This window comes from Poecilia formosa, unplaced genomic scaffold (genome assembly GCF_000485575.1).
Source record: "Poecilia formosa unplaced genomic scaffold, Poecilia_formosa-5.1.2 Scaffold121, whole genome shotgun sequence".
Taxonomy (NCBI): Eukaryota; Metazoa; Chordata; class Actinopteri; order Cyprinodontiformes; family Poeciliidae; genus Poecilia; species Poecilia formosa.
The window spans coordinates 1,599,772-1,616,045 of NW_006800060.1; the positions used below are offsets into that span (position 1 = coordinate 1,599,772).

Consider the following 16,274-nt stretch of genomic DNA (forward strand, 5'->3'; position numbering starts at 1 on the left):
TTCCAGATAAATGGTAAGATAATATTGCTAAAGTGGCATGGATTTGTTGAGGTCAGGCCAAATGAGAAGAAATATGTTTTACAGTAGGAAGCCATAATGTTAATAAGCTTAAACGAAATGTCTTAGGGTGTCCTCACACCTAAAGGTACGGTAGATTCAGTTTAGCTGGAGACCAAATTTGTAGCATTTGCTACATTTTCACTTGCTACAGTTCTCATTCACACCACACTGCGTCAAACCAAACAAACGACCAACCAAAACGACCAACCAAAACGACCAACGACGAACCAAAAGACCACAAGCCATTTACCCCACTAGTGCTACCCTTGCGTGTTTGTTTTGGTTGTATTTACCCAGAATGCCATATGCTACAGTTCAATTTCTGCTTCTGTAGTGGTCTCCACTCCACTCTGGTCCTGTTCTGGTGCATTTGAACATCTTTTTCTTTTTTTTTCAATGTTATTTTTTATGGCCATGTTAACACCATGACACTTGAAGTAAATAAAAAATAATAGTGGTTTTGAATTTGGTTAGTTTATTTCATTTGGAACTGTGCGTGTTCTGTTTGTTACTTTTAGTTTTTGTACAATAAAGCTACTGATCTATTGCTCGATAGACAGGTCAATATAAAAATATCAATCATTTATGACATTAAATGGAGTGAAATACTGGGAAAAAAATGAATGAAATCATAACCCAAATATTCCACAGCTCAGAATGTTGAACAATAATTAGTCAATTATGTTGAGTGAAAAATGAAATCAGATCAAGACGGTCCCCAAAAAGAACCATTACCTTTAGCCTCTTCTATCCATCCTTTTTTTCTGTACCCACTTCCCAATCCTGTTTGGGTTAAATTGGGCACTGTCTCCGGATTCCCCATTCCACTGCATGACCAACATAGAGTCAGCTGTGGTTTTCTGGATTGTGGGAGGAATCAGAGAAAACCCACTCACGCTCAGTGAAAACATAAAAACTCCACCCAACAAAGGCCACGGCTGAGATCTGACCATAGAGCCTTCCTGTCAAGTGAAGGCACTTGAAACAGTGGCATGTTGTTGTCTATCCCGCAATACTTCTTGTCTTCCTTTAGAGAGTCCTCACAAAAAAAGAAAGACATATGATTGACTTGGTACTAATTAAGATATCGAGTGGCGTTGCTTTGAATACCATCATTTATTGTTGTGCAATGACACATAAAAAGTTTTTAGCTGTTTCTAGATAAACTACTTTTATGACAACAACTCCTGCTAATACTTAGCTACATTTGGTAATAATCTTTTTTGTTATTATTGTATAAAGACTCTTTACCAGAACTTCTCTAAAATATGAACTACAACAACTTATAGCTGAATTTAAAACTAGTTAACTTTGCTGTTTATAACCTCTTAATGTAACCAGTTCACCAGATCTGAACTGAACAATGTTCAGTGTTGTCCAGAGCAATACCAACAAGGCAAACTGTGGAAGTCAAATATGAGAAATTTGATTCAGTTTTTTTTAGCTTGATTCCTACGTTTGGTTCAGGTTAAGTCAAAGAATGTTCACAAATGTGAATAACAGTTATTTTGCCCCCCTCCCCAACCCCCATCCCCACCTTAGCTCAGTCTTGCATAGCAAGACGATGCCGCACAAGGTCAGAGACCATGAGGTAAAGAATGCAGTTCAGAAATCTACTTTTCAACAAAGAGGCCACTGACCCAGGAACAATTAACTTTAATGGTTCTAAAAATGAGAGAATGGGTAACTTCAGGAGAGAAATGTGTGGCTTCAGCTCAACAAATCCAAATATCTGGAGACCCAAATCATTTGAGCGATGATAGGCAGCAGGTTTTGGTTTTTTGGTTAGCTTTCAGTAACCACCCACCCATCCATTTTCTGTACACCCTTGTCCCTAAATGGGGTCGGGAACTTTCAGTAACATGTAGTGGAATAAAATATGCTGATGTTCTTACCGCTGTTGAAAGCCTGGAGGCCAGCGTCATCTCCAAGTTCCCTTTTAGCCCCAACAATGCAGGAACAAGGATGAAGACTTCCGACACCTCTGTGAACACCGTCCAGTGCTGCAAAGACCACAGATATGTACATTTGTTATGACCATTCTGGTTCAAATGATTCTATTCTTTAAAACAGATTAAATTGATTCAGTTAAACAAAACATCTGATGGAGCATATGCATATAGTGACTTGAAAAACTGACGTGAGACCTTGTTTGCACAAAGGTTTTTGTTGCAATGAGTCTGACAACTTGATTCTAACTTTATCTAACTGTTAAACCATATGTTACATTGTCAGCACCAATCAACATTCACCGACCTCAGCACGAAGAATGCAGGCAGTGTGGCCTTTTTTTCTTCATAATATATCCTGTTGCCATGTGTTTCCTAGGGAAGCGAACACACATGAACCCAGCCATACACATCATGTCAAAAAAAAAATTGATTCTTCAGATGAGGCCAACCATTTTCAGGGTTTCATAGGCAGATAGGGGTTAGCATAGGAATCCTACTGGTCTGCCAATATGAAGCTCAATATGCAATGGAATGTACAGTCATGTACTCTGTATTCTGACACCTTTTCATCAGAACTACCATTGACTTCTTTGGCAGTTTGAGCTAAAGTCTCTCAGCTAACAATAGCTACTTTACTAAGCCTACTTGTGAATCAGACAGTGCCAGCCAAATCCATTATACAGGTTTAGCAGTATTTTTTCACTGACTGGATGATGATGCAACAACAGGGTCCTGAGTTTGAATCCCAGCCTTGGTACTTCGGGGGGGCCTCTCCAGTTACTCCAACTTCCTCCCACAGTCCAAAACATGACTGTCAGGTTAACTGGTCTATGTATAGGTATGAGTGTGTGCATGCACACATGTATATCCTGTTTGTGTCTGTGTTGCTAGTGACCAGTCCATGGTGGAGGATGTGGAGGTGGTGAACAGACTGTGAAGGTATAGTCAAATCAGGATGTAAAACCTGTGATGTCCTCAGCCTTGGTTAACTCCTGCATAACTATCATCAATGCAAAGCTCGATTCACAGCAAATATTGCCTTGACATTAACAAAGACACAGCGGGACAGATAATTCAGGAAATGATGGACAGGGTGAGCCTGACTAAAATTACCTGGATGTCAGGCAACATGTGGGGCTTATTATTTGGCTCTTCTTATTTTCAAGCTCAAATGAGCAACTTTACGTTCAAAAACAAGCTCTAACACGTGACGCTTTAAATTTGCAAGCAACTTTCGAAAAAAAACAAAAAAACAAGCCCAAAGCCACTTATAAAAATCATACATGTCGACGGAAACTTAAAATAGTTCCCGTTTTTCCAGCAACAAAATATGCATCTCTCCATTGTTTACATTTCTGTCGCTGCTGATGCCATCACATAGAAACGGCGATCACGCCCCAAGACGCACAGAGGAAATAAAATTAAATTACAAAAGAAAATAGTAACACACAGTAATGCAGTGATTTGGATAAGAAACTTTAATCTGATTACTGGATTTGAAATAGTAATGCGTTAATTACTCATTACTGAAAAAAGTGGTCCGATTAGAATAGATGTCAGCAACGTGTTACTGACATTACTCCACAAGCATTGTATAAGCTTTCTTGCATACTCCAAACCTTAGAAGGAATTCATATTTTTCTGTATACATTACTCCAACCAGATCATATGTATGAGAAAAAAAGCTACAGACTTGGACAGCTAAATATATAAGACAGCTTAGTTGTGTTAGATTGTGAGGATCATAAATTTTGTCAAGCATGTGTCAGGAAACGTGACTCGATCTGCTGGCTGGCCTTTTAATGAAACCTCTAGCTGATGTTACTGGGCCTGACTCTCGATAACCTCCTGCCTGGCTGCAGGCCAGTCCTTCAGAGCTGGGTTGCCTGTAACTCCCTAGGCCTGTCACAGTTGTGCCGTGCCGCTGCCTCTATTAAGGCTTCATGCAGTGATAGCAGGTTTGTGGTCTATTCTGGCCAGAAGGCTGATGCTGATGCCATCGATCTACAGGCAGTAAAAGTGCTTATCTTTGAGGCCAGTCCCATGGGCCTCCTGCACTTACACTCAAGTTTGCTCTGAGCTCAATCAATATTCTGTAAGACTAAAACAGAACAGAAGAAGAAAGGAAAGTCAGACGTCAAGAAGATTTCCTTCTCGGAAAGCTAAACGAAAGCGAAGTAGAGTTGCTCTGCACGTCCTGGGGGTTGCTCCCAGCAGATGCACATGGCTGATACGTGGCGTCGTCAATGTGTCTGCATGTGCGGTAGGTGTGGCACCATATCCTCGGCGTGGTTCAAACTCTTTCGGAGCTGTCGTCAGGCCAAGCTGAGCTCCTTTCCAACAGCCAGCCCCTGGCTTTGGCACGCTGCCCCCTGCAGACCCAGCAGCCTAGAAGCACTTCTCTCTTCTTCCACAGCCGCACGCTCTCAAGCGCTCTCTCAATCTACTTCTGTCTACCTCCTCCATCTCCCTCTTTGACTCTCCCGGTGTGATATATGTTGTTGTCTTCCCAGAACATTGGCTCTGAGCCAAACAAGCTCCCCCTCCCTCAGTTCTAGGAACTCCACTGGACAGACCCACTACCTCTGTGAACAGACTTATAGGAGCTCTGGTATGCAACCCCCACGAGGGTCTGGTTACCCAGTTGAGTAACATGGCTCCACTTTATTTGTGATCCTTGCACTTGCTGTACTGAGAGAAGCCAGACCTGCGGGTGTGCAATGTGACGGTGTCACCGCATCTCCATCAGCGTCACAGAAAATAAACCGTATGGGGTCTGTGTCGTTTTCTTGTTCTTTGAATTAATGATGGAGTAAAGTAAACGCTTATGGACAAATATACACGGCCTTGCAAAATTGTGCCAAACACTATACATTCTTCACATTTTGTCATAATACATCTCCTTTAAATGATCTGCATTGATTTTGTATTTTATTTGGATTTGTCTGGAAAAAGTAGTGCTCAATTATTAAGTGGAACAAGAATGATTAGCATTTTAGTTTTCAAAAATGTTTCACAATTCAAAGTCAAAAGTAAATAATAATCTTCTTCAGAAGTCTTTTGAGTCCATTAATCAGGGGTGGGCAACATGAACTTAAAGTTTTGTCACAATATTTTGCGATACTATTGTGATAATGATAAAAGTGACAATATTAAATTTTTAATAGGCAACTGTATGATTGTGACTGTGTGTAAACACAAATAACATTCTTGAAATGTTCAAATATTTTTCAAGTATTTTCAAATTTATTGGTGTTTATTGATAATTTCAAAGAACAAACAGTGGAGAAAATATTAATCCTTACATGTTTGACAGGTTTTAAACATCATTAATTGGAAAATACTGTGAAAGAAAAATGTAAATTCTTATGATAAGAAATGTACCACAATAAATTATAAGCATGATAAATGCCCATCCCTATCATATAGGAATCTAAAGACTAATGGAAATTCTGTATTGTCTTTCTGTGCTTAGTTTATTTTGTAAAGATTTTGTGTAAATTTCTTTATAATCTCTAGATGTAGAAAACTGGCACAAACATGGAAAAAATACAAATGCACTTTTGAGGATGGTACTCTCAAAAACCACACTGCTTTTTTCCTTTCATTTTACTTTGGGCTTAGCTCATCAAATTCCAAATAAAATACATTTAAATCTGTAATTGTAACAATGAAATGTGAAAAAAGTGCATAAAGACACTTTTTTCTGAAGGTCAGAGGTATGCAACACTGTGCTCAGGTGCAAAAGAAAGGCATCACACATGGACAATTATTTTTGACAAATAACTGCTTAGCTTGTGAGAAAAAGTGAGGTGGGAAAATTTGAAAGCAATTATTGGAGTGGCAACATTTGCAAATTCAGGTACAACGGATCCCTTGTCTTGTACAAAACCACCAAAGTGACCTTTAAACTGTTCCACAAGATTAAAGATTCACATTTGAAATGTTTACATCACAGATGTAGAGAAATTTTATGTGATCTGTTCAATCTAACAAATAGAAAATAGGCAGCACATCAGTTTCCAAGGATTCATAGGAACTCTTGACAGAGTGAAGGACTAGTCAGAGTTGGGGACATCAGACTAATCCTTCCATTCTCAGCAACTCGCATCCTAAACAAGAAGCAGTCATTGATATCAGCAGGATTTCATAGTCAAAAGCTCAGGTGATGTTAATGATTGTTGGGCAATAACACCAACTGTCAGGCCAATCTGAACTACAAAGTCAGGATCAAGCACCATTTGAATAACCAGACAGGTTCATCATCATCCTTTCTGTTTCTCTAAACTACCCTGAGGCTAGCTGTCGGTCAGATGCTTTTCTATGGAAGAATTAAACCCACATTCTGGTTTCCTGTTGGCTGCCGAGTGAAAACCAGATAAGTGGATGTGGTTAGACCAAAATAATGGGAAGCAAAGGGCTGGCCAGCGTCCTACGCAACGTAGAATTTCATGTTTGCTGGTGCTTTTATTTTTAGAGTTTTGTTTTTGAGGCTTTACTGGTCTTGGGGGTTTTATGGCTACAAAACCAAACTCCACCTTTTATAGCCAAAGACAGACGACTAGACAGATGACCACGACAACATGTCAGACTTCTTGGTTCAGCATTGTTCTTTTGTTTTGTTTTTTGCTTCTTTTTTTTTCTTCATTTTTCCACACCAATAATTGTGACTGAAATTTATTAATTTAACCATGGCACCTAGTATCCACAGGAAAGCTACCGTTAGTTGACTTTTGCCCAACTAAACTGGTCGACTCTGGAGTCAGAAGTTTGTAGCCCAGACACAAAGAAACAGACAGTTTTAGGTCATGTTGCTGCCAGGCCACAAAACAAAACTATGCAGAAGTCTCCTCTTCTATACCAGAGAGGGTTGTTCTTTGGGGGCCAACCTTCAGTGGGAATGAGGCCAGAGGTACTCTGGATGGTCATAGCAACCAAAGTCACATATAAAAGAAGCTTGACACACAAAAAAACTACATACTCATCTGTGTATCAAAGCTTAAATTTCTATACTCTGTCAATGAAAATGAATGAATTTGACATTTCTGTGGCTCTGGAGTGTTTAAGTTCACTATAATTCCTGAGAAGTGCTGTCTGACCAAACCGGTCAGACAGAGACTTAGAGATAGACATTTACCCTCCACCAAGGGCAGGCTGGATTAGCTGAGTTAGCGTTTCATAGCGTCTTGAGGAAGGAATTAGGGAGTGAGGCGATCTGCTGCTAGATGCTCAGAACTCACTGGGATGGTTGCTTTAGTTGTCTTCAGCCTCACTGGAAAACTCAGAACAAACACTAGTTGCAGGACTGCCTGCAGACAAAAGTGTGACAAAGTAGTCAAAAACGACAACATTCTTTGTGAGTTCTTTCTGAAATTCCAACAGCATGGTGCCTATGCTGAAGCAGCATGAAAACTTTTTTTTTTTTTTTTTTGCACTCGAATCTCCACATTCCTGGTTAAGTGAGTATACCTCACCACACGATAATGGAGGCCCCAACACCCACACTGTACTTTGCTTTCCCTCAGATTCTAGCTTTGTTGCACTGTGCTGCCATTTCAGGTGCTCAAAGAGAGTAAACTTTATTGCCCTGTCCCCCTCCGTCCCCCACCCTCCTCTTTGTGCTAAGTCTCTGAGGGTCCACCATGTTGCCATCAGTATGCGTGTACACAATGTACTGGTTTCCTGGCAGGCTGACACCTCCAGCTTTTCTGCATTACAAGCTAACTTTAAAAAAAAAAATGACCTGTCAAAATGACTTTGACCTGTGCAGGAAAATTGAAACATATCAAACAGAAAGAGCCCAAGCAATGCTTGACTCACACTTTTTCAAAGACATTTCCGGTTAAGAAAAATATGTTTTTTGAGAGAAACTGATTGGATCTAGCTCCAACTGCCTACCACAATAAAAAGACCTTCCCAGCACATCTAACTGCAAACTAAAGACTGTGTGATGTGTCATTAAAACACTTTGTTTCCCAGCATGATCAAGTCTCGGAGAGAAGGCTATATGGGCATAAAGCAGAAAAAATACCCAAGCATCTCCTAAAGAGGGCCATTAGATAAACCAGCAAGCGCAATGACTGATGCATGCCTCAAGAAGCCAGGTGATTATAATGTTCCACTGACAATCCCTTCTCATTGTGTGTCTAGGTGTGTGTTGTCTACTTTAAAAAGACAATGGTTACAAAAGATGTCCATGCTGTAAGCAAGGGTAGTTGCATCCAGTCTAACTTGATATAGTTAGAATGTAAAAATAGATTTTCTATCATCTACTATAATCCAGTGATCAGATTAAACTCTTTTAATTAATCCTTCCAAGCTTAAACATCCATCCATTTTGTATGCCCTCTTATACTTACTTGGTTACAGTTGCCGTTGCCTATTTCCAATAGTAAGTAGATGAAAGACGCAGTATATCCTGGGCTAGCCACTAGTAAAACACTTGTCAACACAGAGACACACTCTACAGATAACCACACACTCTCACACTTAAGGACCATTCAAGGTGGCAGCTTAGAGTGGCCAATAAACCGAACATACATGATCTGTAGTGGTGGTAAAAAGCTATAGTATCTGGAAAGAGACCGCATGCAGAACACAATCTGGTCTTTTACCTAGTGTAAAAACAAATTCTAATTTATTTTAGGATGATAACTTTTTTGAATATAGTGTGGCAGTGTAACTTACTTGGACAATGTCTAGCAACATTCCTGCTGCCACCGTTCCGAAGCCAGCCAGCAGAAAGGGAAAAACCACTTGAAGACCGATGGAAATGGAGGTCTCCTTGAGCGGCGCTGGTGGTTCAGGGCTCTGATTGATGCTGTTGTCGTCGCTCTCGTTGCTCTGGCTTGCATTCTCCAGGAGAGCATCCTCCTCTCGTTGACCTTTGGCATTGGCCCGACAGTCTAATGCCACCACAATCTCCGACCTCTCCTCATTTTCCTCGGTCTCACCGATCCTTTCCGTGAAAGACGTAACCTCAGTGAGCTCGAACTCGCCTCCAGTTTGTGGGCTCATCTCTTCTGGGCCTCGGGTGAGGATCAGCGGGTGGACAGAGCAGTTAGAATTGAGGAAGGTTGGGGTCAGGGGACCTCCCTCCTTCTTCATCTCAATGTCCCCCGAGGACATCTCGATGTCAGGGAGTTTATCTTGTTCTTTTGACCAAAGTACCATGCGGAGGCCTTAGACAGACAGTGCACTCAGCAAGAAAAGGTAAGCGTACCTTAGGCTAATATTTGGGGGAAAGTCAGACTGGAACTTATTGCTTGATCTGGTTTTCCACCTGATCTGTCCAGTTGATTTATCCCATTAAATAGGCTAACAGGGAGTATGGATTGTTACTAAAGATTTTGAGAAAATCGATCTATTGATAAAGACGTCCAGCAAGGCACATGCAGCCGTGCTTCTGCAGAGCCCGTGTTCCTGTCGGTGCTTCGGAAGCAGAACCAGTATGTTCTCCATTCACTGCAAGGTGCTAGGGGTGGGCCGGCAAAAGAAAAGGCATCATGGTTCAAAACAAAAGAGAAAAGAAAACAGACTCGGGGATTCACTGCTTAACCCCCCACCAGTCTATGGTAAACAGCCTTTTAAAGTCCAGAACAAGCTGAAGAAACACTGAAGAAGCCTGATTTCTGCAGAGACTGATCAGTGTGGGATCCTGCTTGGAGCAACAGCCTGGAAATGTCTCCTTTTATGCCACGTGATAGCTGGAAGCCTTTCAAAGAGGATATTTTAAGATCTTCTGTACAAGAATCAAATTACCAGCTGCAGAAAAGCTCCTCCCAAACCAGAGTTGCCAGTCACCTGTGAGAAAGAACATATCCATCAATTATTTAGTTTTCAAAAAAACATTATTAGTATTTCAGGTTTCTTTTTCAAAGTCATGAGTCAACCGACCAATCCTAATCCCTTATAATAATTGCGCTGAGTCGCATAATGGAGTCCAATCAAAACTAACATAATTATAAGAATAGAAACAAAAGTGACAAGGTCAAGCAACTGTTTTGATGGAAGCATTGTGTCGGACATGGAATTTCTGGTAGTTCAAGTTTTGATCTCTGGTATTCTGGGATTGTTGTGTTGAGACTAAACCAGTTTCATCCAGAACCAGACATGGTATTTGAAGACCATACCTCTTATTGAAATATGGTCATTTGAAACCTCTCCTTTGAGGATTGACAACAGCCAAGTATGTGTAAAGGGTTTAAACCTCCAAGAATATTCATGCTGGGTTAGAAAATGCTGGGTTAGAAATTTTAACCTGTTGGGGCAGAGGTTGGTCACATTAAACCAAATGCCGAGTCAAAACTTTTGGCCACGTATGTTGAGGCCGCCATTTTCAATTTTCAAACTTCATTGAGCCTTTTCCACTAGATGAAACAGTAAGTGAAATGATCAAGTAATGCTGTACAGTAATACTAATGCCAGGAGGTGGTGCTAGTGACTTTGATTCACTGGTTATATTCATGTTAGCCTTTTAAGTAGTTAGTAGAAGCTACAGTAGCTATATCCAGCTAAGAGAAGCTACAGCAAGAAGCTAACAGCTTTTCAGTTTAACCCTTGTGTTTACAAATGGGGTCCAACCGACCCCACACCCGTATCACTTGTATCATTTGCTTCAGTCCTCGTATGTTTGCCTCAGTCCTCACACGCACAAGGGTTAAACTGAAAAACACCACCAACTATCAGCCCATCCCAAATCTCAAACCCTAAATGTTTGGATCATAATGCTGATTCTAATCCTGATCAAATATTTAGTGGATTTTATGCTGTTTTGAGCTTAGTCTTATTGGAGCATCTTGTTTTTCTTTGTATTTTATTGACACTCATTCTTAATAGGTGGGTTTTTCTGCTCCATTCTATTTTACTTTTGTTTTATATTTTTGAACGCATAAGCAGCTCTAACATCATAATTGTTTTGAGGATAAAAAAGGAGTAAATTTTTTTTTCAGATGATTAAGATCAGTGCAAACTAAAAATAAAAGCTTGTTAAACCAAATTAGAGTTTAGTTCAGTAATCCAGGTTATGCGTTATTCTTTTCAATCTTTGTCAACTAGACATAAGTCACTTTAACAATCTCTTAAAAATAAACTTTTAAAAGAGTGGAATTGTTTTAACCCAGCAGGTTTTAGACTGTAGAGCATGGTTTTTCAAACTGTGGGGCGTGTCCCTCCCGGGAGGCACCACAGTTGTTTAGCAAGAAGAAGTGCAATTAGCAATCAGCAGATAAATCAAATACAGGTACCAGTAATGTTTCAAATTGCCATCTACATCCTGATCAAATTTCTAATTATGCTTTACATTAATTACAAATTAGTTTGTTTAGTCATTTATTAATCATATTGTGCAACAAACATGAAGTAATTTATTTAAAATACATTCAATGCTATTAGCACAGACCAGAAATAAGCCCAGGCGTCATAGGCACTTCACTAACCATGCTACAAATGAAAATAATAAATAAAAAGAATTGGTCGTTGGTAGTTCAGCCGAATTGTTATGGACCCTTAAAACATTAGCCAAAAATAATTAGTAGTCCCATTTCAGGATCATAATTAGTTTTAAACACAAATTTCTGCAAAAATAACTAAACTCCACAATGGAATTCTCTTCAGTTAACATGGAAGTGAAATAATTGACAAAACAAGATCTAAAAACAAATCCTGGTATTAAAATTAACAACTTTAAACAAATATCATCCAAACAACCTGAATGTTGGTAACTATATATCATGTTTTACATACCAGTTTTGGGACAGACTTCTAACAATGCCTTTGGTGTCTGGATGAATGGATAGATTACATATAATTGGCTTGGTGAAGTTGACTAAATGTTCGCAGTTACTTTTTTGGGTTTATGTTTTTGTTCTCATGTGCCGCCCCCTCTACCCTAAACTTATTTAGAGGTAAATGTTTGGGGTTTTATTTTGCGTTAGCCGATTTGCTCCCTTGGGGGCTGTCTAGCTCTCCCACACTTTGAAAACCCCTGGAGTAGAGGGAACTTCAAGGAGGACCATTTTGTAATCTTGTTTTAAAATGTAAACTTTTTACTGTGAAGTTATCCAGGAGAAATTGCTTTAAAACTGTCCAGAATTTGAAAATAATAACAATCTTGTCATCCTTATTGTTTGTAGGGCATTTTAGTGTCCTTTAAAAAACAAAACAAAAAATCAGAATGCAAAATATATTGACTTATACAACTCTTTTCTAATACCAACACAGTTTGATATTGAAGATATCAATGAATTTAAGGCATAAGGTCTGAGAAGTTTCCTTGGATCTGTCCTGTTCAGAGCTAAACCGAACATTCACCTAGACCGCTTTTGCGTCAATCAATCAATCAATCAATCAATCCACAAATGACAACGTATATCAGAAATGTCTGTCTGCGGACTGCTCTCTGACTTTGAACAGCCTTTCTCCGGCTGCATGTTACGACATTCGCGCAGAGCCTGTTGGCTTTCCGCGCTGAAGCAATCCTCTGCTTAGTAGTCAGGACCAACGCTGCCCGAACCCAACATGGCAAAGGCGTAAATTAGTGCTCTCCTGGTCAAGGGCTGAATAGCCGAGCCCTCCTGTTCTGTTCAAACTGCTCGTTTTTACCGGGGCAGAGGGGCTTTCTGTTGTGATGCCCGGCTACAGTGTCACCGCCGCTATCACCGGCAGGGTCCAAAACTCATAACATTATCTTCACAAAACACTCAATAATTTGTCTTCATAATTAAGGTACATGCCGATTTTATTTGTATTTGCAAAACGGCACACAATATTCACTAAATGAAACTTTCTGTGCTCAACAGACCGTTGAATGAAATGTGATCTCAAGAAAGAAATTTACCTTAAAACTATCAGCGATCCGGAGAGGAAGAAGCGGGGAAGCGAAGATCAGAGTGCGCACAAAGCCTCCGGGCGGCCGCCTGAATGCTGTCCTCCGCTTTGCGCACGCCTTATGTACGGCACCGGCTCCGCACAGCTGTCTTAATGCTTGGTGGTGGCTAATAGTTAAACCATCCCTCCCTCCCTTCCTTCCTCCCTCGTGGCTGAGGTTGCGCCCCGTCCCATTGCGCCCGTCCAGTCAGTGCACTCCCCCCCTCTAACCTCCCAACCTTCCAAGCGCCGCTCGCCCGCGGAAGCATGGATGCGCCTCCGTAATACTTCAGGAAGGGGGTGCCAAGAGGCCACAGCACGGGTCTCTGCAGTGTGGGACATGCCGGGGCTCCTCTGGTCTGGTCTCGGCTGCGCACATCAGACTGCGCAGTCCCAACGCCAGTGGAAACTCCGCGATGGCAGCCGACTAATTTACAACCAGACGGTCAAATCCAAGTTTTATTTTAACAATAGACCCACATTCACTAAATGAATGGGCACTCACGCAGATTCGGAACATTCTAACCGAGAGCGGGCGGCCTTTAGTCACTAATCCACAAACATGGGACATAAATTAGACTCAAGAGGCTTTGACCTGCCTGACACCGGCCTAAAAATAGATTTTTTTTTTTTTTGTAAAATTCATTTTGCTACATCGTGGTTTTGAGAATAGTTTGAATAGATCAAGTTAGAACGTCAAATGGTTAAATAAACAATTTGTTATCTACTGTAAAAACAGTAGATACCAAATAAACAAGTCCTATTACAAGATCAGTCCATTTCCAACAAAAAAAGCCAAACAAGAAGTCATAATTTTGATATACAAAATCATAATGATGAAATACAAAGTCATAATTTCGACATTCACGATAATAATATCGACTTTATAAGTGACAATTATGAGACTGAGTCATAATTATGAGATTCAATATAATTTCGACTTTCTGTGACACGTGATAATTATGAGATAGAAAGTCATAATTAAGGATTCAGGACAATTTTGACTCTCAGTCATAATTTTGAGATTGTCATTTTTTTTAGATAGTCATAATTATGAGACAGAGTCATAATTTCGACTTTCTAAGTGATAATTCCGAGAAACAAAGTTAGTTTTCTGACTAAAAATCAATTTTTCTAAATAATTATGAAATAGAAAGTCATAATTATGAGAGTCAAAATCATAACGATGAGATTCAAAGTCATAATTATGAAATACAAAGTTATATGAGATTTAGTCACATTTAATTATAATTTTGATTTTCTGCATGATAATTATGATACAAAGTCAATTATAAGAGTCAAAGTCATAATTATGAAATAGAAAGGAATACTTGTGAGATTTAAAGTCATATTTCAGTGATTCTTGAGGTCCTATGGATAAACCACAAAATCTGAATAAAATATACACTAAATAAAATTGTTTCAAATATCTGACTAAACTAACCTGGGTTATGTGAGCACAACAATGTATATTTTCCTGGTGTTTGCTGAATAGTTTTTTATTTTAAACATAGTAGTAGGTGGATGGTGCCTGTAAAATCCCTTGTCCTGGAGCAGAACTCAATACATTATAATAGTTTAAAACAATTAAAGGAATACTAAGATAATATATTATGACTATTAAGTATAAGTATTCATATAAATAATTATAAAAGTATCAATAAATTGAATTAAAAATCATTTTTATACATTTTCCAACTCCATTGAAATGTGTCCCTAGTTTTTGTCAACACCGTCAGACATAAAAAGAATGTAAAAAAAATCAGGCATTATTGGGGGGCAACAGAACTTATGAGGACCCCATGACCACTTCCTTTCTCTTCCTTTGCTAAGAGAGCTAGTTAGCTCTGGTTAGCATATGTTATTCTTTAGTTTTTTTCTTCTGTTTTATTCCTAAGTTGGTCGTCACAACCATGATGTGTCAACACCATAACTGACAATTTACATAACTTTGATGAAAGTTTGTGAAATAAAAGCTTAATTTTAGTATACTGTAAAGATTTAATGGAGCTGATGAGCTACAATATGACCTTTTTCAGAATAACATCATATAAATTGAGGTAGTTTGGCATTTTGTCAACTCCGTCAGAGTTTTTGTGACTCTTTCAGTGAAATTGTTGACAAATCTCACTTAAATGTGCAATCAATTCATTTTAATGTATTTTACATAAATTGCATTACTTCACATGTATCAAGTATTTTTTACTCACTAGTTTGTCACCACCTTCAGTTCTGTGTCAACTCCGTCAGATGGGCTTTTTGTTGTTTTTTGTTTTAAATAATATTTCTTTTGTTTCTTGAGAAGCATTTGTCTGTAAAACTGAGTAAAATATCACTAATAGGGTCATTAAAAAATTATTTAATATTTATTTTGTCAGATAGTGATGACAAAGTTCTGGGTCAAGTCGATTAAAAATGTAATTTAAAAAAAAAATGTTGCAACTGGGAGCCTGCACCTTAGCATCTTTACATTTCCAAAACATTATTTGTCATATTTGCATACATAAGGTTGAGAAATAATTTTTTTAAAAATTGGGGAAAATTTAAACCCATTTTGTCCCTATTCTCAAGAATCACTGATTTATGAGACATAGTCATAATTTAAATTTTCTAAGTGATAATTATGAGATTCAAAGTCAAATGAGATAGAAAGTCATGAAATGAGAAGTAGGGGACAGAGAAACAGCGGGCATGGTCGGTGGTTTACAACTATATTCTCCTATCCTGGGTGAGCATAATATTTCATGTCATGTCTTTATGGGTCATACCTGACAATACAGCGCCATCGCCTGAGTTCGCCTTCTTTGATCGCTCAGGTTAGTTTTGTGTCGTCACGGAAACGCCTGCAGACTGGCAATAGCAATGTAAAATATTTTCTTTACATCGTGATTTGAAGAAAGTTTCGTTGTAAAGCTCCTTTAAAACGAAATTTTAGCTCGTTTTAAAGCTTCTTTAAAGCGAAACTTTCTTTCGTTTCGAAGTGGTTGGAATGTTTGTCGTGCGCGTGATGGTGCGTCGAGTGGCCGTTGGTATCATAGCAACGCTAGCTAGCTAATCCGTGAACTGCTTAGATAACCTCAGAGTTTCAATACAGCTGATTGCTAGACTTGTCGTCTCCTCATTCCAATCTGAATCGAACGTCGTATAACCAACAGCAGGTCACACAACCTTTATCAGAAAATGTAACCTCACATTTTCCCTAGTTTGCCATGTTATTTTCCGTCTAATCATATAAAGAATTGCATGGTGGCTACAAATATGCTATACAAATAAAATGGACTTGCCATCACCTTGCCTGTATAATGTCAGAGTTCAATACAATTGTTACCGTCTCTTAATGTAGTTTCCTCCAGAAAACCTGTTAAGCCCATTGGTAGGGATAATAGGGCAGTCCAG

The 16,274-nt window shown here is 39.2% G+C and overlaps 1 protein-coding gene across 5 annotated transcripts in view; it reads right to left on the reverse strand.

Annotated features, from left to right (window-relative positions):
- Nucleotides 1-15,897, reverse strand: part of slc41a1 (solute carrier family 41 member 1) — a 44,264-nt gene extending 28,367 nt beyond the window's left edge. Inside the window, exons 1-3 of one of the 5 annotated variants that reach the window (XM_016675784.1) lie at nt 15,648-15,897; nt 8,700-9,043; nt 1,956-2,063 (exon numbers count right to left, since the gene is read on the reverse strand). In XM_016675784.1, the coding sequence (XP_016531270.1) occupies nt 1,956-2,063; nt 8,700-9,029 (438 nt within the window). In that variant the 5' untranslated portion in view covers nt 9,030-9,043; nt 15,648-15,897. Of the gene's footprint in view, nt 1-1,955; nt 2,064-2,316; nt 2,341-8,699; nt 9,816-12,849; nt 13,031-15,646 lie in introns of those variants that run through there. The other 4 variants (XM_016675783.1, XM_007560906.2, XM_016675785.1 and 1 more) reach the window with 4 other exon arrangements.
- Nucleotides 15,898-16,274: the final 377 nt, after the last annotated feature.